Below are 23,296 nucleotides of genomic sequence, written 5' to 3'. Positions count from 1 at the left end.
ACGTAAGCATCTGACTGAAAGTGGGACGTGATGTCGTAAAGCGTGTCGTAAAAGGCGTCGTTTTTCACACGGCAGCTTCAAGCGACGTTGTTTTCATCAGTGGTGAGTGCGAGAATGTCTACTTTCCTTTTTTGTTAGTAATTTTAGCAATTAACGTGGGTAATTAGGCCGCTATTGTTATTGGTTACTAGCTCCTAAGGTAAAGTATTTTTGAGCTCTCGATGGAGAAAGTAAATGGTCGATGGCTCAGTGAATAACAATAAACAAAAATGATCGACTTTCAGCTAATTACCACAACTACATCTCGTTTTCTTTATGGAGGCTGGTCGGTGTAGGAGCTTTGAGAACGTTAAATCCACTGAGGACGATTCGCAATTAGAAAAACCAACACGCTAAAAACATTAGAAGTAATAGTCTTACATTCAAAATGTTATTGTAGTATTGGCAGCAAACAGGTACCTGGTCATGCCTTCCTTGAGTGTTAGGCAATGTTATTTATAGCATATTGAATTATTAGATTTTTATTTGTATTAAATGTTTTCATTACTCAAAGTGTAGCAAGTTTTAGCTACTTGGGTAATAACAGGATAACTTTAAGTAACATTAATACCGTCGGTTTACACTACAGCAACAAACTAGTAGAATGATATAACCTAATACATGGCTTTGCGTATTGGACAAATTCATTACTGCACTGGTTGTTTTATATAGTCTGGTTGTACTTTACAATAACAGAGTGTGAGTGCTTATGTTACCTGCGTCTGTTCCCTGCAGAAATGGCCTCTGCTCCAGCACAGCAGCCCACCCTCACAGTTGAGCAGACCAGAGGTGAGACAAGCTGGATAGATGCTACCAAGTTTATGTTTTTTATCTCTTCTGATATTTCTTAGCTGCTCAATGTCATTTTTGCTGAAAAACAAAGTATTAATATTTCCAGCTTGCTTGGTTGCATGAGCAAACTTTCTGATGACCTGAGATCTTTCAGAACTCTATCCACTTAAACAAACACGTTTTTTTTTCCTCTAGTCTCATTATTAACTACTGTATGGGTCATGTGAGTTCAATGTATCAGCGGGTGGGTTGTTTGCACATGCCCACTAATGTTAAGCATATGTAGGTTTAATGTAATTAAATGTGACTTAGAATAAATTACTTCAAATTAAATACACTAAATTGCACTTTCAATGATTCTGCGTGATTGTAGAGGATGAGCTTCTACTGTTCGTTTTTACAGTGGTATTGAGTGAGGTAATCCAGGCCTTCTCAGTACCAGAAAATGCTGCTCGAATGGAGGAGGCTCGAGAGAGCGCCTGCAATGACATGGGCAAGATGCTGCAGCTTGTGCTCCCCGTCGCCACCCAGATTCAACAAGAAGTGATCAAAGCCTATGGATTCAACAATGAGGGAGAAGGTGAGACACTGCTGTTTTAAGAAAAATACTCTTTCATTCACATGTGGTAGTGTGCGTACTGTACAGAACTCTGCAGATCAACCCTGCGAATTATGTTTATCTAACTTATCCAATCAGCAATTTAAATCGTAAAACATTTTAGTAATTCAGTAAATGCAATTCAAACAAAATATTAATATAAAGATAATAAACTTAACATTGGCTTTGTGTATTGTCATATATCTTGAATCAGTTTTCTAAGGTTGTCAAGCTGATTGGAGTAACGCAATGTCGTGGTTTTTTTTATAGGCAACTTGTAATTTTATAAAAAAAAATTTAATGTACACAGCACTACAATACATTGTATTTGTACGACCAACACTTTTGGATCAACAAGTACATTCAAACTTGTTATCTAGATATTTATGTACTGTATATTCTTTAAAATTGCCATGCTCTACTACTCAGGTAGACAAAATTTCCCTCTCAACAGATGACATAATTTTATTATGGCTCTGTTTCATGTTCAGGTGTCCTTAAATTTGCCAGACTGGTGAAGATGTATGAAACCCAGGACCCTGAAATTGCAGCCATGTCTGCTAAGCTAAAGTCTCTCCTCCTGCCTCCTCTGTCAACACCACCTATTGGAGGCACCATTCCAGCTTCATAGAAACTGTTTACAGTAATTCATCAGTTGCAAGGATACTTTTATTTATTGCTTTGGAACAACATTACCATACTGTTATTACAAGACCCTGTCCACTTTTCATTAAAATGTTACAATTTCAAGCATTATACCCCAATGTTCAAACAAATGTTAAATTCATACTTCATCTATATTGGTTAATTTAAAGCAGCTTTGCAAAAATGATTTAAAATAGTTTAATGGTTCAATATTTATTTGTTAATATACACTATGTTTTCTTATGTCACTAAACAAAAATTTCCTTTAATGCCATCTTTTATATCATTTTATACATTTTTTTTTTAATACATCAAATGTATCAAACATGTTGTGTGGAAATAAAATTTACATGTTTTCTGTGAGTAGGTGTGGTATTAATTGAATGAGATTAAAGACAACTTAGATTATACATGACTTTATTATTACAATAAGGCTTTGCCACCAAAATCATATGATTATTTGTCTGCCCCCTTTCTTTTGTAGGTTTTTAGCATTAGCATGCAGACAACAAGAGAAATTGATAAAATAAGTCATTACTCAATAAGTAAAACTGAAGTGTCCTATATTTTGAAATATTCCACTAAACACAACACTTTTTTTACATTACATAATTAATAAAGTGCTCATTTGTTAACAAAAGGTAAACTGTGCAAAACCAGTGCACCCAGCACCCAGTAGTGATTATTGAGCAGGTGTATAGTCTGCTGTACTTATTGATTTGACATTTTTGTGTCTTGTGCATATTCATTCAGCCTCTATGTAAAAAAATAAGAATATTCAAAGGCAAATCACTAGTTTCATTCCCTTGGGGGAAGAAACATTCTGGTGTGATGGACACTGCTCTACATAAAATCACAAAGTCTGATATTGTCGATGTATTTAAAATCCTCACGGGAGTTTATGAACAGGGCTCCCTCTTGTGGTGAATAGCGATTCAGTCCAGCTCCACTTACACCAGCCAGAAGGAACAACGGATGAAGACCTCACATCTCAAAGTGTCGGAAGATGCTTTCGACGTAACCCAGTACCCTCTGCCAGTCTGGCCCATTTGTCTTGAGCATCTCGTCCACTGTCTGTCACACAGTTAACACGGACAGATGAAGGTTGTAAAGGTAAAAGATGTGATGCTGCAAGCTATGAGATCTTAAAGGAAAACTGTGATAAGACTCAACAAAAGCTACACACTCAATGAGCCCTAAAACTGACATAATACTGTAAATTAAGTTGCATATCTGTTAATTTATATTTAGCAAAAATATGCACAGAACATCAGGAATACATACAGTGCAAAATGTCTCACCAGTGTGGCTGTGATCCCCACACTCTCTCCCGTCTTAAAAGCAAGGTCCAAATTTTCCTTCTGCAAAAACAACATTTGGATCAAAGGCTTCAGATTTTCATGAATGGATTCTTGAATCTGAAACTTTAACTTTAAATATGTAGCTTATTTTTCCAATTTGTCTCTAAAGTCTTATTAACACTGTGGTTTTTCCCAAAAAAAAAATTTGTTATCTGTCCTAACAGTTAGTGTTTCACCTTTTCAGCTGGGTTGAGGCTGTCAAAGGGAATGCGAGTTGGTAAATAGGTGTGATAAACAGCACAAAATGCCAAACCATCTTCCCAGCTGCTGCTGAAGTTGGTGATTTCAATATTCTGATGCAAAACATTAAAAGAAAAAAGGATTACTGGTTTTGGCTTACCAGTCATTTCAATTCACTATTATTTACCTACATTGAATGTTTGTTTTGCTCCCCTCTCTAACCTTATAACCTTGGGTACGACTTTGGCACCAGCGAAGCAGGGAGTTTCTTCTGGAGCCACCATGACGCCTCAGCAGAGCACTGAAACCGTCCTGGGGTCTGAGAAGGCAAGCAAACCTTTCAGCCACGAACAGGTTCTCCAGTAGTCACAATAAACTGTTTAATATTAAGATATATTGCAATTGTTTTAAAACACTTTAAGAACATGAGTCACATAATGAAATTATCCAGTAAAATCAAATGTTAAACAATTCTAAACTCTTTCATAACCAGCCACTAGTCACATGTCAATATAAGAAATAAACAGGCACTTTTTGACACTTACTTGATGGAATCTGAGATTTTGTACTCATCCTGTTGTACTGGGAGACACAAATTCAGTCAGTCATTAAACTGTGCACTTGGATTGGTAGCTTTAGGAAATGTAGGAGGTTGCAACTCACCTGTGTAAAAGCTGGACCAGCTGTCTTGCCGTTGTAAAAAGCGATCCATCCTCCATTTTGTTGGCTCTTTCTGGAAGTTCAGAAGCAGCACATCACTTATCAATAACCACAGAAATTGTTAAAAAGCATTACACATAAGAAATAAACTCAAAGAGAGTCCTACCTTTAATAGTGGAAATGTTGTGCTTGTGTTTTCGGGGATCCCATTTTGACTTGAGGAGTCGGTTGGAAGTGGGAGACGAGAGAGACTCCTAAAGAAAGACATGTTTGATTAGATTTTGTGCTAACGTATTGCAGCAGTTTGACTTTTCCTGGAGGCTCACCAGGATCTTTCAGACAGCATGACAATCCTCCTCGGATCTCTCTGACCGCGTCCTCCTTCTTTCTTCTTTTCCAGGGCGGCTAAACTACGAAGGTATCCCTCTGCCACCCCCTTTCCTGTCAGATTTATACTCCCTGATCCATTCTCATTCTCAAGATCATGGTCTTCACATTCAGTTTCCAATTCATGTTTTGCTTTATTCTCCTCCTTTTGCATTTCCACATTTTCAGATTCGGTTTCCTCCATAACGTCCTGCACATCCTCCCCCTGCCTCTGCTCAAGGTCTTGTCCCTCTCCATGTTTTTCAAAGTCTGTAATGTCTTTCCCTCTGCATGCATTCCTCAGAGCATCCAGCTCAGCTTGCTCTTGCTGGTGCTGCAGGGTGAGTTCAGACAGTCTGTGGCATGTGTCTCTGTACTCGGCTCTCACACACTCCAGCTCTTTCTCCTTCTCCTTCTGTGAGCTGAGGGCCTGGGCCAGCTGCTCCTCCACGGCCCTGTGGCTCTCCTGAAGTACACTCAGAGCTTTCTCCGACTCGACCCGCAGCCGGTCGGCCACAGAAACAGCGACCTGCAGGTCACTCTGGAACTGGTGCCACTCCAGTCTCTCTGTCTATAATGGAGGGCAAGAAAGAGGGGGAATGGAAAAGGACCCCATTTACCTGAATTTAAAAGTTTCTTTTTCTTGATGCGGTTTAACATTTTAGAGCCTAAGGATGCTGTGTGATTGTAGCTACAACTTACCCTCAGTGTCTCCCTCAGTGTGTCCACCTCCTCCACCAGCTCATCTCGCTCTGTTAGCAAATGCTTGAGCAGCTCTGAGAAACAAGGTTGAGTGAAAACAAACGTACATGTGACAGCTGTAAGCAGCTTAGGTGATAAATTCAAGAGTTAGCGTTTAACACAGAGGCATTTATAGGAAGTATGGAGATCCTAGGAAACATCTTTAACTTTTACACATTATCAAAAACAGTTGACAATAGAAATGTTTCAGCGGAGTTTATAAAGTGATGGACATGGCTCAGGTCACATTATTTGTTTGGCAGCTGTAAAAGGAACTTTCTAAAAGTGCACAACATTTTTCCATTTTAACAAGAAATATGCGCCAACATTTATCTTAATGAAGAGGGGGTGAAGTGGAAGCCTTTAATAACACAGACTCACTGAACATCACAGCAGCAATGCAGAGATATTCACTTCTAAAAGCATTTGAGTGAGGCTCACCAATCTGACCAATCAGAACAGGGCCATGGGTCAGAACCATTTCTGCTTGATTGGTAAGTGTATTAGCATTCTTGTTTATTGCAATTTGATAACTACAATTACCTGAAGGGCTGTGCAGAGGTTAGCAGAGCAATGTAAAGCTGCACTGGAGCAGGGAGAGCTGGACAGTGCAGAAAGGACTGATTTTGAGTCTCATGTTAGCATTGTAACAGTAGGCTTACAGATATCCACTATTACAATATGCATATTGCATTATTTCAAATTGTTTATTTCAAAGGTACACTAGAGTGCACGGACAGTTAATGCCCACATCACACCTATAAAAGTAGCAAACAGAACCATCATTACTTTTTAGAGCAGCTGCACTGTGAAATGTTTGAAACTTTTTAACAGTTCACGTAAAGCTACTTGAAGAAGACAAAGACAGAGGGCTTACCTACTGGACCTGCAGGAACATCGATGCTGGGAGTTATGCCTATTGAGGCCCTGTAGTGCTCCATGAGACTGAGTAAAACCAGGGTCACCTCCTCTCCAGTGCTCTCTGCTGTAGCCTGTGGCTCCAGTCCACTATCTCTCTCCTGCCAGCTCTGCTGTGAAGGTGATCTGGTTGGAGGTAGAGGCGCCGGGCTGCCCGGGCTGCCCACTGCCTTCCCTTGTCTCGCTGCATCGCTCACGTGAGTCTCCGAGGAAGTGATGCTGTCTACGCTGATCACGGCCCATTCTGAGGCAGCAGACAGCTTCTGTGTCCACTCTGCGATTGGAGAGGTGGTGGTAGTGGAGGGGGTGTTGCTGCTGGGTGGTGATGGCGTCTGTGCCTTGTTAGAGGAATCTGCAGAGGGTAAAGCCATGGCAGTCAGCGCTGCTTCGGAGGGCGTGGTAGGAGCAGTGTGGAAGAATTCTAAAGGAGAACCTGAGGGAGGGAATAAAGCAAAACACAGAGAAACATAAAACATCAAACTGTCTTGAGCTTTAAAAATCACCTAATATAAGCTGAAACTGCGCTGAATTCAAAGCCCCCTTCTCTTCTTCTCCTCGATGCAGATGAGAGTATTGCGTCCACTCCCTTATTTACTGTCCCGGGCTGACTGATGCAGCAAAAAGCCTCTCCTGCCAGTGTTTTGACTGGCTGGCACACACACACCCATGTGGCAAGATCCAGGAAGAGAGACAATTCTGGCCTGATCTACTATCAAACAGCTGCTCCCAGTGCTTCTACCAGGTAACTACATCCCATATCAGTACTGTTATTAAGTTACGAACATCTTTCCTGAAATTCACAGTCATGCTGCTGCATAATTAGCAGTTTGGCCGTGCTCCTGGTTTATGAAACATCCTCTAAAGGGTCGCTTGTCACTGAAAACTAATGTTAGCGCTACAGGATTTCTGTATCATGCAGTCAGCTCTGGCTATAGTCTTGCTTTTGGCAGGCTATGGGATCTACATCTGCTTTAAGTCAAATCTTTTCATGCTTCCCCTCCTTGTCCTTGTGTTGTGCTGCAGGGTCCTGCAGACTCATCATTTCCCTGGCAGCAACACGATGTACTCTACTCAGCTACAGCAGTGAAGCTATCCTCCAACCCCAGGCTGAGCCTGCACCCTGCATCCTGACAGCCAAGTGATCAAATCCAGGAGCAGCATTTTAAACAGCTGTGAAAACGTACACACCGCAGCCGAGTAAAACAGCAGCTGGACTGTTATGTGGTGTGGAGCTAAAATATCTGATGCTGGTGAATTAAACTTTCACTTCAACAGACACCTGAGGTTCATTATGACAAATAGGGTACATGTGATGTTCACCTCGAGTGTAGCTATAAAGAAGTACAAAGTACTGCAAAATGACTTGGTTGAAAATACGATTTTGGCTCTAGCATTGAGGCAGATATCAGTACATCACATGCTTTGTGCTGTCTTTGCATTATGATCAATAATGATGAATAGTCTGTTTCTTTACATTTTCTTGGAATTAATGGTATGCTATTTTATAAAGGTAGAAGTCAACCATATCACGGTATTTCAAAAGAAAATAAACAGTTTCTCACAACTGCCATCTAATCCTGCTTTCATAGAGTTTTCTAATGGAGAAGAGTAGCACACACTGCATCCAATGTTTCAGCTGGAACTTTCTTCAGATTAAATGCTCCTGCTACTTATTGGCATAACGAATGAACAAAAGCAATGTTTATATTTTCTTCTGGAACCAAACGAGTTCAATTATCCTAGAGCCGGAAGGATGGTGACCTGAAAATAGTCAGTCTTACACTCTCATGACCAAAATCAGATTGGGATTGTGTTCAGAGAAGCACCATAATGTATCAGTTACATGTACTCCAGAACACAGTCATTTAACACTCTCCCATGATAATAATTCAACACAGACTAATTTATTGTGAATTTGTGTTATTATGTCACCTGTGGGCCCATGGCTGTCCCTGCCATTATGGTTACCCATGATCCAGCAGTGTATTCCAGTGTCCTTCACCGCCTCCTGTGTTTGGTCACTGCTGTCTGGACAGGGGAGAAGAAACATTATCAAGTCATGCTCCACTTCTGAAGTTTTGTTCCACACAACAAGAGGAGTCCAACAGGTCAAGTGAAGGGTCTCACAATCCCCTTTCCCCGATAATTGAATGTGAACTATCAAACCTTGGAGGTGAGGCCCCAAACGCTTCCACTGATACACTGGATCCTGAAAATAAATTGTCCATCACTGTAAACAAACTACAGCACAAAATCTCTGTCAGCAGTGTCACCTGTTTTCGATAGCCGATTTGGGGACCACCTGAAAAAGTAAGCGACAATCCCACCATCACATGCAGTAGAAATAAAGTATCCTAAAATACATTTGGCATCTCCACCAACAACGTAAACACGGCTCCTCTGCAGTGGGATTGTATCACGTGGGCGAGCTTTTCGGAATCCACCAAACTTCATTAAAGAATCGGCTGATTTAAGGTTGACACGCCAATTAATAAAAAAAACACAGGTATTAAACGTCGTAATCTACTTAGTAAGACATCGGTGGTAGCTTGAGACGAGTTCGACATGAACATGATTTACGGTTATGCTCTACATGGCAACATAATCTGACTTTTTGTTTACCACTGAGTCCAAAATCGGTTCCGAGCAGCCACCTTTTACTTCACAGGCAGCACTAACTCTATAACCTAAACTGGTCCTAAATCACTGTGCAGGTTAGTGAGTGGTGTGTCGTATTAAAAAATATTTCTTATTAATTTAGAAAATCTTGAAAGTGCCTAGGACTAAAAATAATATTTTTAAAAACAGCCAGCTAACTTTAAATCGGTCAATTGCTGAATGAAGTTTGGCGTCGCATTTTTCAAGAGAGGTATCGGGATTTAGATTGTATTAAGCTATTTTTGGCTGTGACATGCATTTCACCAATAAATCTGTGCACACGCTGCACACGAACTGACCCTCCACTTTCATCCATCTTACCTGCCCAGTCTGTCCCGTCTCTCAAATCCACCAGAGGTTGGACTTACTCTTTCCCTCCATGCACAATATTCAGCACACAGCTATACGAGGCAGAAACCATCTGTGACCTGAGTCCAATTCCCAATAAATTAAAAATCGGCTTCTCCTTTAAATCCAATGCGACAAAAAGCCAAGCAGGAAAAGTGGTTGCGCAGCAGCTGCACGTTGGATCAACGACATCAGTGCTGTTGATGTTACTGTATAGAGCAAAATCCGAAAAGGATGGAAAGGTTTAAAAATGTGCAGTCTGATAAATAAAATGATGCGTTACTGGTGAGAAAACGAGAGATGGGGAAGCAAGGGGGAAAAAAGCGGTCACACCCCTGGAGTCCAATTATCTTCTGTTGAACACAGGTGTAGTGTCAGCCAGGTAACAGGTTGGAGCTGCTCTCGGTCTGGGGACGTTTTAAGTCTCATAGCATCTGTCATAGCTCACAAAAGCTTGAAGGAAAAAAGCCTGATCAGCAGAGAAGCCAATCACTGCAAAGTTATTAGAAAGTTTAGAAAAAAATGTGGAATTTTGTTAATTTTTCTGAGCACTTTTCAACAATTTATTTATTTGTTTAAACAAATTTCACAGACTGAGATTCAGACATCACACAACCCCAACTTAGACACATCAAATAGAAATAGAATTTCTTGATAAAATCTCACCAAAACCTCCCCTTAGGGGAAAGATTCAGTTCTTACAGGTGCCCTTACAAGTACTGGAACAGACTGGCTTCTGTGACCATTAAAACTAATAGTTTCTGATGCACTTTGAGTGTCAGGTAAAAAATACACAGTTACTCTTTTCAAAATACATCCCAACGATTGCCTGATAAAAGGTTTCAGAAGACTGAGGTTAGCTAGAGATACATTTTGGTACCAAATATCTTTTAAATACAAATTGTTTTTGAGTCATGCGTCATTAAAACCGATAGTTTTGTCTTCAAAAAGACTGCAATAATGGAAGACACCTATATGATCACATTAACTCTGACAGACGTTTCATATCACTTACAATAAAGTTGCATTTAAAAAAAGCGCCAGTGAAAACAGCTTCAGTGTTAGTATCTGCACCTAACTATCGTTTTATGGCTCATATTTTTGAACTTATCTTTTATATCCTTTGTCTCAAATCCCAATCATACTTAAAACGCTGCCTTGAAATCTAAACTAACTAGCAATTGCAGTTTGATGTAATAAAACATCAAACCAATGAAATCACCATATAAAGACGTTTTGGTCTTTGGTGCCAAGTTTGAAACAAACTGTAACAACGTTGCAAGAACTTTAACCTGCATCGTTTGCAAGTAACTGTAAACTTGTTAATCACATATTTCCTTTGGTTAATCTCACACATTCAGCAGTAAAATGAAAATTAAATGATAACATGCTAGGAAGAAGTTGCCAGTGAAGATTCCATGTTGTATTCTGACTAATGCCATTTTAATAACTGAGGGCTGACAACCACATGAGAATAATTTCAGCACCATGGACAGAGCTCAGATACTAACGCCCTCCAGTGGAGAACGTTAGTCATGACAGACGAAATGAAAGAAGAATATTTGGGTTTGTTCCTAAATCTGTTCTGATTATTTTTGTTACATACTGTAAAAAAAAGCATTAGGTAACCAGTAAGAAGATCTTCTATTCTACATTTTATGTTGTCTATGAAAGAATATGTTAGCACCCCTGTCTTACAACATGTCACATGTTCAAGCTCGCTGGCCAGCTTTGTGAATAATTGTGTCTCTCTGCGGCAGCCCTAACAGTATAAGTGCTTTAAATGTATCAAGGTCTTTGTGTGAATTTTGTTAACAGCCTGCACAGTAACAGTGATTTGCTGAATATTTTCCAAATTTATGCAAATGCATTGCATGTTTTTTCTGCCATTTTTCAAACCATGCTGCAACTAAAGTTTTACGTTTGTTTTACTTTCCAGACATTTACTTTGCTGCTCGTTACATCCCCCGCAACACATCCATAGTACAAAAATTTTGACAGAGGTAATCCACAAAAGTGAACAGCCAGTGTGTTTTATTGTTGCCAAGGTTATGTTCTCACTGTTTTATAATGTCTCTGCAGTGTGGACAAAGGTTAAGAGATACAAGCAGTTTTAAGCTTCTGGATATTTTATGCAACATGCCCACATGATTTCTCCATGACCTATACACCACGCTGCAAAATCAGTTTCTTGGCAATCAATCTCACCATGTTTCTCCACACTAATCCCCCGCTCTGTTATTATCATAAACACTGTCTCCAAAGCTTAAGGCACTTGAAAACAACAAACTAGATTCTTCTTCTGCAGTTGTGTTTTTTAATAAATATACATACTCGAACCTAAGACTTTATCTTGATTCTCACTTTCTCTTAGAAAACGACCAAAGAGGAATAAAATCTTTGTCTCTTCTGTGACGTCTCAGGAAAGTAAGTGAGGATAAAGGTACAGCAGCTTCCAAATGATACCAGGGGGACAACTTTTGTGGAAATATGTGCTGAGGAAGAGGTTTCCTTTAAGGTTCCAAAGCAGACAACAGTACCAGTACTACATCCAAAAAAAAAAAACAGTAATACTGGACCATCAGAAACCGAAACCAGTAAATTGCAGCTTTCCACCCTTACAGCCTCTTTGCAGCTGGAACTGAACAGCTGGTAATGTCCAATCTGCACTCCATCTTTGAGACAAACATTATCTCACCATCATAACTCACCTGAAACCTTCTTCTAACACAGACCAGCTGCAACCGAGATCAATATTAGCCTGAACTCTGATCTTTGCGACTGAAATGATGGCTGGAAAGAGCGAAGTGGATCACCAGGCAAAAAGCAGCAGACAACTTGAAATTTTCATGAACAACAACCCTTTGAAAACCAAGACTTGCTCCCCATCGCGCCGCAGTGACACAGACTGGAACTCCACAAAGTTTCCTAACAGGAGGAACAAGGAGAGAATGAGAAAAAGAAAAGCAACAACACCAAAGTTAAGCGGCAAGTTCTTCTCCCTCTGATCCAAAGACTGACCTGCTCACTCACCAACCTTCCAGCTACAGATTCTCCAGGTGTAGACTCCCCAGGGTACGCACACCTATTCCAAACAACTTCCTGGTGTTTTTATAATTGATAAGTGTAACAGTGTTTGCTAATGAGTTGACTAGTGCTTCTCAGATGAACGGTCATCCCATCCGTTGAGGTCACACATCTGCAAAATACAGCACAGAACACCTGAACCTGATACTAATTTATTCACTTGTATTTCTATTCCCCATTTCCCTATATCTCGTGCTAGTCTTAGTATTTAGCAATAGTAGTAGTAACTGTATGTGAGCCTAAAACTGCAAGTCCTTTTTTTTTGGTTTTTCATATCGGTTGCATAACCTGAAAAAACAATACTTGAGATTAATGCAAAAACCTCATTCTGTAAAATCAAAATGAAGATGAATACTAATATCATTTGTGCAATGACAGTTCAACTGCAGTCATTGAAGGACAGGAATCAGACCATGTTTTTCATTAATGCTGCCTGCAGAGAAAGTTACTGCAGGAGGATTTTCATTGGTTGTTTTATTTGGTCAAAGTCAGTGAACAACACAGTTTGTTTAAAATCAGAAGCATTCTCCTCACTAAAAGCAAATCAAAAACAACACCACTTTTTGAATTTACTCTGTTACAGGGCACCTCATGGGGATTGCTCCACTTTGGACACTTTTCTTGTCCTGGTTGGGGCCCCAGAGTCCGCCAATGCTGTATGTTATTGATTTTATTTACTGCAAAGGACTTAAGGAAAACTCTATTTATAACTCTATTCACATGACAGCTCCCACTAATAGAAATATCAACACACAATAGAAAATTATGTTCGTTTTTTTTTTTCTGTAGTCGTATAACTCAAGGATAGATACATTTCGTTTATCACATTGATTTCTAAAGGTGCTTGGTGTAAGGTAACGGTGCTTTATGCGTGTTTTCACTTCACTTACTTTCCTTATGGTCCATTGCTTGCACGCCATCTAAAAAGTTTTTGACTTTTCCCACTTTGTATTGTGAACCTGGACTGTTTCTTGTTACATTACATCAATACAAGCTGCCGCAGGTGCAGACTTTGTAAAAATGGCGTCTGATATAGGCTGCCTTTTTAAGAGGAGCTGTGCCATCAGTGACCACAGCAACATCCGTGCATCATAAGGCATCTCCCAAGAATGAAGTCTGCCGCTGAAGCAGGACTTGCGTTGGACAAGACACAACATACGAGCCGCCTTCATCATGGGAAACTACGAGCGCGCGGCTGCAGATGTCTCTAACAAACAAGGCAATGAACATCTTCACGGATGCCAGGGGACGTGATCGCCTTTCATTTGTTTATCGCCCGTACACTATCGAAGAAGAAGTGACCTCTGAGGAGGAAGATGTCAGCCCTGAAAAAGGTAGGAAAAGCAGATGCGCACGGTGTCGCGTTTGTGCATGTACCGACTGCAGCGCAGCCTGTTTATCGTTGTTTTTGGATATTATGTCAAGTGCACCTACATGAGGTCTGGTGGTGGTGGTGGTGGGGGGAGAGGCCAGTGTATCACACTATCACACCTGGCCGTGCAGACATAAAGAGTCAATATCAGAAAGTGCCAGAAGTTTTGCAGCGCATGACTCACTCGCTGAATGATTTTTCGGTTGCCGGGGTGTTTCTTGCACCGATTAGTCAGCAGCGCTGAATGATGCATGGTGTGTGTGTGTGGGTGAGCAGCTGTACGTATTATGGTACAAGATTTTGGAGATGGAGTGATGGTGGAGGAGCGCGGGGAGGGCGGGCTCTGTTTTTTTTTTTTTCCCGTGGTGAAAGCTTCTGTGAATGGAGGGGATGCACAGCTTCTTCCCTCAAGTTTCTTCTGTCGGTGAATGCCCACACGCTCCCATTGTGCTGCCCCCCTCCATTTAATATATGTGTGTGTTTGTGCGTGTGTGTGTGTGCAGTGACTCAGCTGGAATTGTACTATATCTGTCACCCATCTTTTCATGTGTCACAGGTGTTACCATGGCTACTACAGACTCACTGCTGTCTGTTCTTTGAGAAGGACCCAGGTAAGAGGTGGGATGGGTGTGAAAGTCAAACTAAGCTTTTTTTTTTTGTTTTAAATAGTGAATTCATTGTACGAAAGAACTGAAGGAATCATGAGTTTGGTTCAGATATGCGTATGCCGGATATTATCATGCTCTATCTCCATTTTGTCCAAAAACACATCAGTGAGACAGTCCGTTGCACGGAGTGATATGTTCCCTCATTACCATAAACACAGGCTCTGTAACACACACAGTGCAAACTCCAGGAACACTTAATGTGTATATTAAAATTTTCACTTGTGCAGTTAATATTCTTGCATAATTAAATCGAACTTTAAATGAGGATGTATTTGAAGCTTTAGCTTTTCACAATGGCTGAATCTAAACAAAAAGTTGCATCTCAAACCAACCAGTGCAAAATGTTATTTACAGACATCCTGTTCTTTCAAACATTTTCACACAAGACTGCCCTACTGCACCTGCTGATCATAACATTCATGTATCTGTAGTGTAGCACACAAGTCAATAAGAATCGAAATACTGCTTTATATGTGTATTCACTATGCAAAATGTACATACATCCACCATGTGTATTAATCTTGTATTGGCTCTCTCTGTAATTTATTATGAGTCAATCAAACACTGCTGTGGTGGTGCAAATACTCATCATCAAACCGAATGTGTATTAATCCACAACAGAAAATAGTGCCACAGAAATGAACTATTTTCTTCTGTTTGGGAAACATTTTCCAACAATGACCAACAATTTTAGTGAATAACTTTATATTTTTTGTATGTTTTGGTCTTTTCATAGAAAATACAGAATGATGCCAGTCTTATTATTTGAATGAATTTTTTACCTCTGACTTAAAACTTACATGAATTGATATTTTCTGTACATATGGAAATGGCACATAAAGCTGTAAAAACCTTATGAAGCTGATCATGCTGTTAGCAGACTTGTGCTTATTTACTGTGCACATGGAACAGAATGTAAATTCATTGGGAGCCATGTTTCGATTCCAACATCAACATTATCCTCTTTACCAAATCCTATGGACAATATCTGGCTTTATAGCTGCCAAATGCTGCAACAGTGAGTTGCTCTCTTTGTCATACATGATTTCAGTCCACAAACTACACTGACAAGAGACTAAACTTTACCAGTGAAGTTGCAGGCTGTAAAAACAAGATGCTAAAACACTGCACACACAGAGGAAAATATTACTGCCCAAAGTTTGCTCTTCCACGAGACAATTTTGAGATTCTACTCTTGGTAGCCATTGAATCATCCTTGAGCCATAACAAAGATATGAGGCGGATGGCTCCTTTTAATCTTCAAAAGAAAAGCTCTGAATATTATAATCCTTATGAATTGTTTATTCGGGGGCTGTTGAATTATACTGCATTTATGTTATCCAGGTGAACCCAATAAATGTGGAAGTAATATATTGTGTGTATAGACTCACATTCTGTTCCACAGTAGCTCTAGTATTGCTTATTTTCTTCTCCACAGGAGGAAGAAAAAGGAGCCATCTCTCTGGTATCTCCCTTAGTTCTCAAGGATGACACCTGTCTCACCTATTGCTTCTAGTGTATTTTAGTAGAAACAGACCAGAAATGGTAACAAAGTAGTGCAGTAAAAAGATTTTTCTCTGGGCAGGTCCGAGAAAAACTTCAATATCAGTTGATGAATCTCATTTACACACTTTAATCCACTGTTAATAAAACAAAAACCAACAATTAGTACAGTTTGAAACCACTGTGTTTCCCATCAATCTCTGTTGGGAGAACTGTGCTATTACAATAACATGGATTGATTTCTGCTTTCCGAACTGCGTTCACTATTAGTTCCTCTTAAATATGGTTTGATCAACACATCAAAAATGTTTAGATCTTCTGCCTATTTCATGATGGGAAAGTATTAAGGTTCTACCAAAATGTTGAGCAACAACAGACAGTAAGGGACAGCAGATCGACCTGAGGTGGTGTAGTGGAGGTGTTATAGCAGCTGTGATGTGTCAAGAATCTAAGCATAAAACAGATAAAGCAGATCATTGTTAATTAGTTAAGCTCAGCACGACTTCTTCTCACAGCAGAGGTCAGAGCACTGAGAACCATCCAAGAAAGAAAAAACACTGCAGGGATACATGAATAAATACCGGCACAAGTCAGCAGAAAACTTCAAATGCATGGACTGTCAGCGAGAGGCTTCTGTAGCAAAAGGCCAAAATCAAATTCTAATTTTATTACAATAATTATTTTACTTAACTAGTAAAACCCAACAAAACAAAAACATTCTCCTACTATGAAATGAGAGCAAAGTTCAGTTGTTGAAAGGACGTGTATATTTCACAGATGAACAAACATTTCGAGGTCAGGTTTGGCTATTTTTGCACTGATGCTTCATCTTTTTGTTCTGTTCATTAATATCTCAGGTACATTCTGCATATTTAGCCCAGCACAAGTTGCTAGTGTGTTCCTGTGGTGATGCTGTGAATCACAAAAACACCCTGAGATGAAGATGGAAGAATCACATGTTAATTGCATTTTCAAAAGCATGATAAAATGGGCTGACAGTGGAGTTTTCAGCCCGACTACACATCGAAATATCTACGAGTTAATCATGTGTAGGACCTTACTGTAATTTTACAGGCATTACTTTCTTTATCGGCCATCCGCAGAACTTGCACTTTATCATACCTTACTCATCATTTCGTCAAGGTTGATGCAGAATGTTAACGACTGCGTAACCCATGCTGTTTTGAAGAATGCACAGCAAGCAGGACAAGTAGCAGGAGCACTGATGGTGTTCGTGGCTTTTTGTGCAAGACCCTAAGCCTCAAATATTTTGCATGATGTGCATTTGGCATTTCTGCTATTTTCATGGTTTTAAGCTAGAACAGGATTATGGCACAACTGGGTACATCCTTGATACTTGCAGGTCAGTGTTACAGCAGGTGACTAGTGTTACACCACTAGGTGGGGCTGCTTGATAACGTTCCCAACTGCCGCTAAGAAAATCCTTACTGGTGTATTTCTGGTCATTTCACAATGCAGCACACACTGTGTTCATGTTTCATTAGAAAAACATAAACAACACAAACAAACCAAAAAAACAAAACAAAAAAAACATTATTTATTAAATACAGCTGTTTTTCCTGCTTACCAGTTGGTGTAAGCAGCAGTGCATCGGAAAGTTTGTCAGGACACAAAGTTTTTGTTAATGTTTTCAGAAATTTACTTTTATAGTACATAAAATTTGAATATATAGTTCAGCTCTGAAAATAATCTTATCACCTGCTCTTATGTTGTTTCTACAATCGTATTTGTGATCCTAATTCAATAAAATATCTTTGCACTTTTGATCAAAATTTCTTGAGAATAGTGTCATTTGACAAACACATTTGTCAAATGACACTGTGAGGAGGCTGCATTCACTATTGCAATCATATTTGGAAACAAAACGTTTAGCACCGATTTCTGAGGGTTCTTCTTTGTCCACATCTCCACGAGGAGAAAAGCTCAGCATGTAAGATCGGTTATAATCACAAAGGCTTTGTTCTTTACGTTTAATCATGTAATTCCCTGGGAGCATTGAGGGCTTTTGTAAGATTTTTCTAATGTAGATTTTTTGGTCCATAATGTTATAAGATACTCAGAAACACACACATACACACACACACATATACTGTATCACCCTGTCTCCTAAAAACATGTGTTTCTATGTAACAAGTTCTGGTTTTGCAGAAAACTTAATGAATTATGTTCTTAAATCATTTTTAGGAGACTGGGTTGGTGAGAGAGAATAGGAGATGCTTGAAATGTGCCTTGGTATCAATTAAAACCTAGAGGCGTTCATAAAATAACAAGATGACATCTAACAATTCATACTGTGATCAATCAGCTAAGGACGACCATATTTCAGTCCACTTTGATTTGCTGTCAGTTCGCATGTATAATGACAGGAAGAAATGAAATTTCTTTAAAGTTCTGCTGATATGAGAGACCGTGGAAAACATTCGGGACATGAGCTTAAAAACGTGAGGACATTTCTTGACCCCTGGCCTGATGTTCTTTAACTGCAGCATCGTCATCACATTCAATGGCTCCCACAGATCAAGAATTCGAAGAAACAGAGAGCCACCATGACTGTTTAAATGCTGGCAAGAGAGGATTGTGGGTTGTAAAACCTTTGTCTCTTTGCAAACATTCACCTGCACAGAAGAACAGTAGAAAACTGAGAAAAATGACTCATCAGATGATTTTACTTCTTCCACTTGTCAAGGCTTCTTGGAGTAAGCTCTTACATACACAAGCTTTAACATCTTTGTCTTTCAGTCTCTTTCAGCTATTGCTGATATGTCTTTTTCATCAAGATGGGGAGTACTCATATCACTTGAGTAGCACCTCTACTCCTTCAGAATACCAATAAATCTTATGTTAGGCCTCAAATCAATACAATCCTTTCAAATGCTCTATTTATTCCTTTCTCAGTTTGTCTCTCATGCCTAGAAGCTCCTGTACTGTAGGACAGACACAGAAGAGGCTGGTGAAGGAGGGAGAACGTGAGGGGAATGTGAGGGCGGCCACACTTCATGTGTTCTGCTGGTAACTGGAGCCTGCACTTTTAGTTTGGGTAAAAGCTCGTTTCGCCAAAGAAAGAAAATGTGATTAAGTCTGTATTTCACCTGCGCTGTTTATCTCAAGCACAATTCTGTTGTTTAGCGTTGTTGAACTTTTTCCTTGGATCGCGTGTCATCACGCACCTGCACATTGCCTGAGAAACGTGTCTGATCTCGATGACGTAAGCAGGGTCCAGACAAGATCAGGAAACGACTCCCTCCTTTTTCAGTCAGAGAAATGATGTAATCGGAGGGAGAGCGTGTGTTTGGCTGAGGCTTCATTGAGCTTGACGTTTTATTACCAGAAGTGCCAGACGTATGACCACATGCACTGGTCATTAGGGGGACAAGAGCAGGGAAACTGAGAGCCACATAACATGGCAGAGGGAGAAGGAATGTGAGGCAAAGGCATAAAGACAGAGAGATGCGGATAGTAACTCAGAGGAGAAGAGACACAGCATGAGCGTGCATGCTGATGGGACTAGGAGAACGTGGAGCCACAGAGCTGCAGAATCCTGAATCCAGCAGATGGAGACTCCTTGTCCTTGTTTTGCGGTGATCTGTGGGAGCAACATGCAGCTCGCGCCGCTGCCTCGCACTGCTGCAGTGGAGGAGTAAATGCGGAGCCCAGCACTGCTCCAGGTGATCCACAGCAGCCCAGCCCGGCAGACTGCTCCCTCCTCAGCCTTCCCTCTCCTCCTCCTCCTCCTTTTCCTCCTCCACCTCCTTCTCTTCCTCATCCTCCTCTTCCTCCTCTTCCTCCGCTGTCAGTGCTCCATTCCTCTGAGGGCTTTGAATAAAATAAGAAGAAAGGAACGGAACAACAGAGGAGAAATCCTGCTTTTCCCCTCCGTTCTCAGATGTGAAACACCTCTGCATAACTGTCCCCTGCTTCCCTGTCATCGTGTGAACACGCTCTGCATATGTGCTCCAATGTCTCCGGAACATAGACTCGCTGCAAGGTAAGACTCATTCATCCAGGAAGACATTTATAATTTTCTCAGGACATTTCCAGAGCTGTTACAACCTGTGTGTGTGTGTGTGTGTGTGTAAATTTAACAGGTAGATGAGAAGTTGCCACAGCAGATTAGGTAATTGGTATTCCTCGCAGTATGTCAAAAATGAAAAAAGCTCCCAGAGATGGATCATTGTTGGATATGACAAATACAGCTGTCCTCCGTTTTGGAGTAAAAGCACCTTGTCTCCCTATTAATCACAGCGATCTATGCAGGTGTGTGTTCATATGTGTGTGTGCAACAGATTCCAGAAGGGTGGGAGGGACTGCTCTTTAACCAGGGTTCTTGATGGGGAACAAGGGAATTTTCATCTTGACAGTGTGGCCAAACCGCTTTCCATTAATCTTCCACGGCTAAAATGCAGGCTGAAATTCTGGCTCAAAAATAACAGACCGTATTCTTGAATGGTACCAATAGTCAAACATTATGTAATCATTTTTTAAGAATTCACTGTGGCTGTTACAGAGAAACAGTCCTCTAACAGTCACTCTATGTGTCTTCATGCCTTCTTTGTCATATAGGGAATTTAGCATGAGCAAGGAAAACAGTAACAATGAAAGCAAAGGGATGGGGACTGTATGTAATTTTCTTTTGGGTGGGGGTGGGGGCATCATAGATGAACTTACAACATAGCCCTGTGATTTGGGAAACCTCCTGGCCAACAGCTGAATGGTACAATTCCTCAGTCACATGTTGGCAAAGCCTGCAGCTGTAAGTGACCTAAGGAGGGTTCATCACTTTCACACACACAGTCATGCACGCGTGCACACACACGCACACACACACACACACTTCTTAATGTTATACTAAAAGATAGAGACCAACTAGTGCTGCAGTGATATCCACATCCTGCATTCTGCCAGGGCTTCTGGGCTTTTCTCTGTGTGTACTGAAACCTTTTTAGACACTGTTTGGATCTTTGGATTCATTTGCAAAGAAAAAGCACATATTTGTTATTAGTAACAGAAAAAAGGACCACAAACCTATCTAGGGGAAAAAAAACGTGTGAACATTTACACTCATTCATATTTGCATACAGATCACACAGCACACCAAGGTCTTTCTAACTGTACTGTAATATGCAGGAGAGGATTGATAGATTCTGTTTATAAGCAGCATTTATTCTCATCTCATGACACATGCAGGCGCACACAGGAAACGTACACATGGCATTTGTCCTTGCAACAAGCTCCCTCTCATGCACATACGTTATAGCACACGTCTGCATACATACAGGCTCATTCAGCCAGCTTCACTGTAACTTATAGGGTGCAGAATTTTTACAGTAATTAGCTGGCAAAACGGTTGCCAATAAAGTCTTGTAAAATTAGCATTTATTCACTGTAAAAAGTATAGAACTGGATATATTTTACAGGGTTTTATTGTATTTAAAATTACAGCAATGTATTGTTTTCTGACAAAAAGGGAAAACAATAATTAATTGTAATCTAGTTTGCAACTAAAGTACCAACATACCATTTAGCACTCATTACTAAAAATATTGTTGTCATGGTGTAAATGTTCTTCAACAGTTGACCTAGTTTGCTGTTGTTGGTGTGGAGATGTTGGGAATTCTTTAACAAAATTACTTGTTTACAACTGGTCTAATATCCTGATGCACACCCCCACCCACATTTAAATGTTAGTTCCTTATGTTAAAACAAGTCAATTTTAGGCCAATTCAGTTCTAAATCTTTTTGCTAGTTAGTTTTACCTAACTGCTCACATTGGCCTGTGATTCTGCAGAACTACTTCGAAAGTTCTGCCATTCTGATACGAAGAAGTAGTACTTCTGCACTAGGATGAACAAAGCATTTGTGTGAATAACTGCTAACTTACTATTTCTCCCCTCGAAACATCACTGCAAAGAGATTTTGAATCCCTAAATGAGCAGAGTTTTACTGAGTTTTACAGAGTTTTTATTTTATTTTATTTTATAGCTGGTTCCATTTTAGAGTTGGATTTAAATTGATTCTTTGATGAGTAAATTTGACCTGAACTTTTTCCCTGTCTCCTCTCTTCACTCTGAGATATCATAACGTCTCTGTTTTAAATACATGACAGAGCGCTAATTAGCAGTATAACCCCAAAAACTGCATGGAATTAGTACAATATTACAAACGTACACATGTAATTACCTTAAATTGCAATAAGGTAGGTAGTATTACTTTGAAATGATGCAAAGGTATGGAGTTATTTACATATAGCTTTTGCATATCTAGTCTTTCGCGATGCTGTCTCTGCCCCCTTTCCAACCTGCAGCTTCACTCTGCACTGTTGCTGGGGTCATAACAGCTTAGTTAAAATAATGGGAATTTACAGTCACTCTACAGACAATTCGGTTCTTACCAAAGAAATTACTGTTCCTCCTCTGCTTCGTTCATCCAATGCTCTTGTTCTCAATCAAATGCAATCACTTAATTTGACAGTCATGATACAACTTGCCTGTAATTGAACAATATTTTATTTTAGAAAAATGCTGTAAGCTACTGTAATTGTTAGGTTTTTTTTACCCATGATGCATTGCAAATACAGTTGAACTGTATATTGCAGACAGAACAAGAAGTTATTGTAAAATTTTACTGTAGAAATTACGCCAATATGTTACAGGGAAAGTGGACTGAATCACGGCACATGGAGGATCTCAAGAGGAGCAAGTCTTTGCACCTCCCAGGTTGCTCTGATCTGCTCCAAATCTCCAGCAGATACGTCCTTCCTGAAAAGTTTAATTGGACAGTTTCCCCAAAAATAAAAGCACGCAAATATTAGGGCCCATTAGCAACACATACAGTCTGCAGTGGTTATTACACACACCAATACAGGAGAGTTGGACCGGACAACATACTGACTGATTCTTCTACTATAGTAAAATCGATTAAAATCTGTAACTGTAAAGTATTATTAAAACTACCAAAAGTCTCCAGAAATATATACAAATAATAAAATTAATGTTTGTTAGAAGTCTAGTTTATTTGGTTTGCACATGTGCATTTGGTGCACCGGCAGCCCCAATTTATGGGCTGCACTCCAAGGTGAGGAGATCCAAAGTGGTCATGTGCATGGTCGAGTGGTTAGTGCTGCTTCCTCACAGCTGGAAGCTTGTGGGTTTGTGTCCCCTTTCTGTGTGGAGTTCCCATGTTCTCGCCGTGCTTTTCCTCCCACAGTCCAAAGACATGCATGTTAGGTTAATTGGTGACTCTAAATTGCCTATAGATGTGAATGTGAGAGTTATTGCTTGTTTGTCTGTGTTTGCCCTGAGATAGACGGATGACGTGTCCAGGGTGTTCCCCGCCTCTTGGC

General features: G+C 40.1%; 3 protein-coding genes across 8 annotated transcripts in view; 2 read left to right on the top strand and 1 right to left on the bottom strand.

Moving 5' to 3' along the window:
- Positions 1-22: 22 nt before the first annotated feature.
- On the top strand, positions 23-2,437 carry grcc10 (gene rich cluster, C10 gene). Of its 2 annotated transcripts, none has more exons than XM_067481617.1 (4): positions 23-102; positions 775-828; positions 1,235-1,411; positions 1,921-2,437. In XM_067481617.1, the coding sequence occupies exons 2-4, from the start codon at positions 777-779 to the stop codon at positions 2,058-2,060; spliced, it is 369 nt and encodes a 122-aa protein (XP_067337718.1). In that variant the 5' UTR covers positions 23-102; positions 775-776; the 3' UTR covers positions 2,061-2,437. The 2 variants fall into 2 exon arrangements, with proteins under 2 accessions (XP_067337718.1, XP_067337719.1); XM_067481618.1 differs by lacking the exon at positions 23-102 and adding an exon at positions 177-199.
- Positions 2,438-2,574: 137 nt separating this feature from the next.
- LOC137102281 (cytospin-A-like) lies at positions 2,575-9,715 on the bottom strand. 5 transcript variants are annotated; one of them, XM_067481608.1, is made up of 13 exons: positions 9,280-9,715; positions 8,467-8,509; positions 8,233-8,328; positions 6,260-6,733; positions 5,344-5,417; positions 4,602-5,212; positions 4,442-4,529; positions 4,279-4,348; positions 4,161-4,197; positions 3,838-3,934; positions 3,612-3,728; positions 3,359-3,435; positions 2,575-3,148 (listed from the first exon to the last, which is right to left on the bottom strand). In XM_067481608.1, the coding sequence occupies exons 3-13, from the start codon at positions 8,270-8,272 to the stop codon at positions 3,025-3,027; spliced, it is 1,809 nt and encodes a 602-aa protein (XP_067337709.1). In that variant the 5' UTR covers positions 8,273-8,328; positions 8,467-8,509; positions 9,280-9,715; the 3' UTR covers positions 2,575-3,024. The 5 variants fall into 5 exon arrangements, with proteins under 5 accessions (XP_067337709.1, XP_067337708.1, XP_067337710.1 ...); XM_067481607.1 differs by lacking the exon at positions 8,467-8,509 and having other exon boundaries at positions 9,280-9,714; XM_067481609.1 differs by lacking the exon at positions 8,467-8,509 and having other exon boundaries at positions 3,376-3,435; positions 9,280-9,713.
- Positions 9,716-13,381: 3,666 nt separating this feature from the next.
- The window catches only part of dlgap2b (discs, large (Drosophila) homolog-associated protein 2b), a 75,466-nt gene continuing 65,551 nt past the window's right edge, over positions 13,382-23,296 (top strand). Inside the window, exon 1 of the mRNA XM_067482276.1 lies at positions 13,382-13,727. Coding sequence (XP_067338377.1) covers positions 13,595-13,727 — 133 coding nt within the window. The 5' untranslated portion in view covers positions 13,382-13,594. The remainder of the gene's footprint in view (positions 13,728-23,296) is intronic.

The sequence above is a fragment of the Channa argus genome, chromosome 17 (assembly GCF_033026475.1).
Source record: "Channa argus isolate prfri chromosome 17, Channa argus male v1.0, whole genome shotgun sequence".
Lineage (NCBI taxonomy): Eukaryota > Metazoa > Chordata > Actinopteri > Anabantiformes > Channidae > Channa > Channa argus.
Note: the sequence above shows the minus strand (reverse complement) of the source record. Positions and strands in the feature narration are given on the sequence as shown.

Excerpts from the sequence above, each read along its gene's own strand:
- grcc10 (XM_067481617.1), top strand. The coding sequence starts at position 777 with ATGGCCTCTGCTCCAGCACAGCAGCCCACCCTCACAGTTGAGCAGACC. Across the intron at positions 829-1,234 it reads CACAGTTGAGCAGACCAGAG|TGGTATTGAGTGAGGTAATC; the intron begins GTGAGACAAGCT and ends TCGTTTTTACAG. Across the intron at positions 1,412-1,920 it reads ATTCAACAATGAGGGAGAAG|GTGTCCTTAAATTTGCCAGA; the intron begins GTGAGACACTGC and ends TTTCATGTTCAG.
- LOC137102281 (XM_067481608.1), bottom strand. The coding sequence starts at position 8,272 with ATGGGTAACCATAATGGCAGGGACAGCCATGGGCCCACAG. Across the intron at positions 6,734-8,232 it reads GGACAGCCATGGGCCCACAG|GTTCTCCTTTAGAATTCTTC; the intron begins GTGACATAATAA and ends TCCCTCCCTCAG. Across the intron at positions 3,436-3,611 it reads GCCTCAACCCAGCTGAAAAG|AAGGAAAATTTGGACCTTGC; the intron begins GTGAAACACTAA and ends TTGTTTTTGCAG.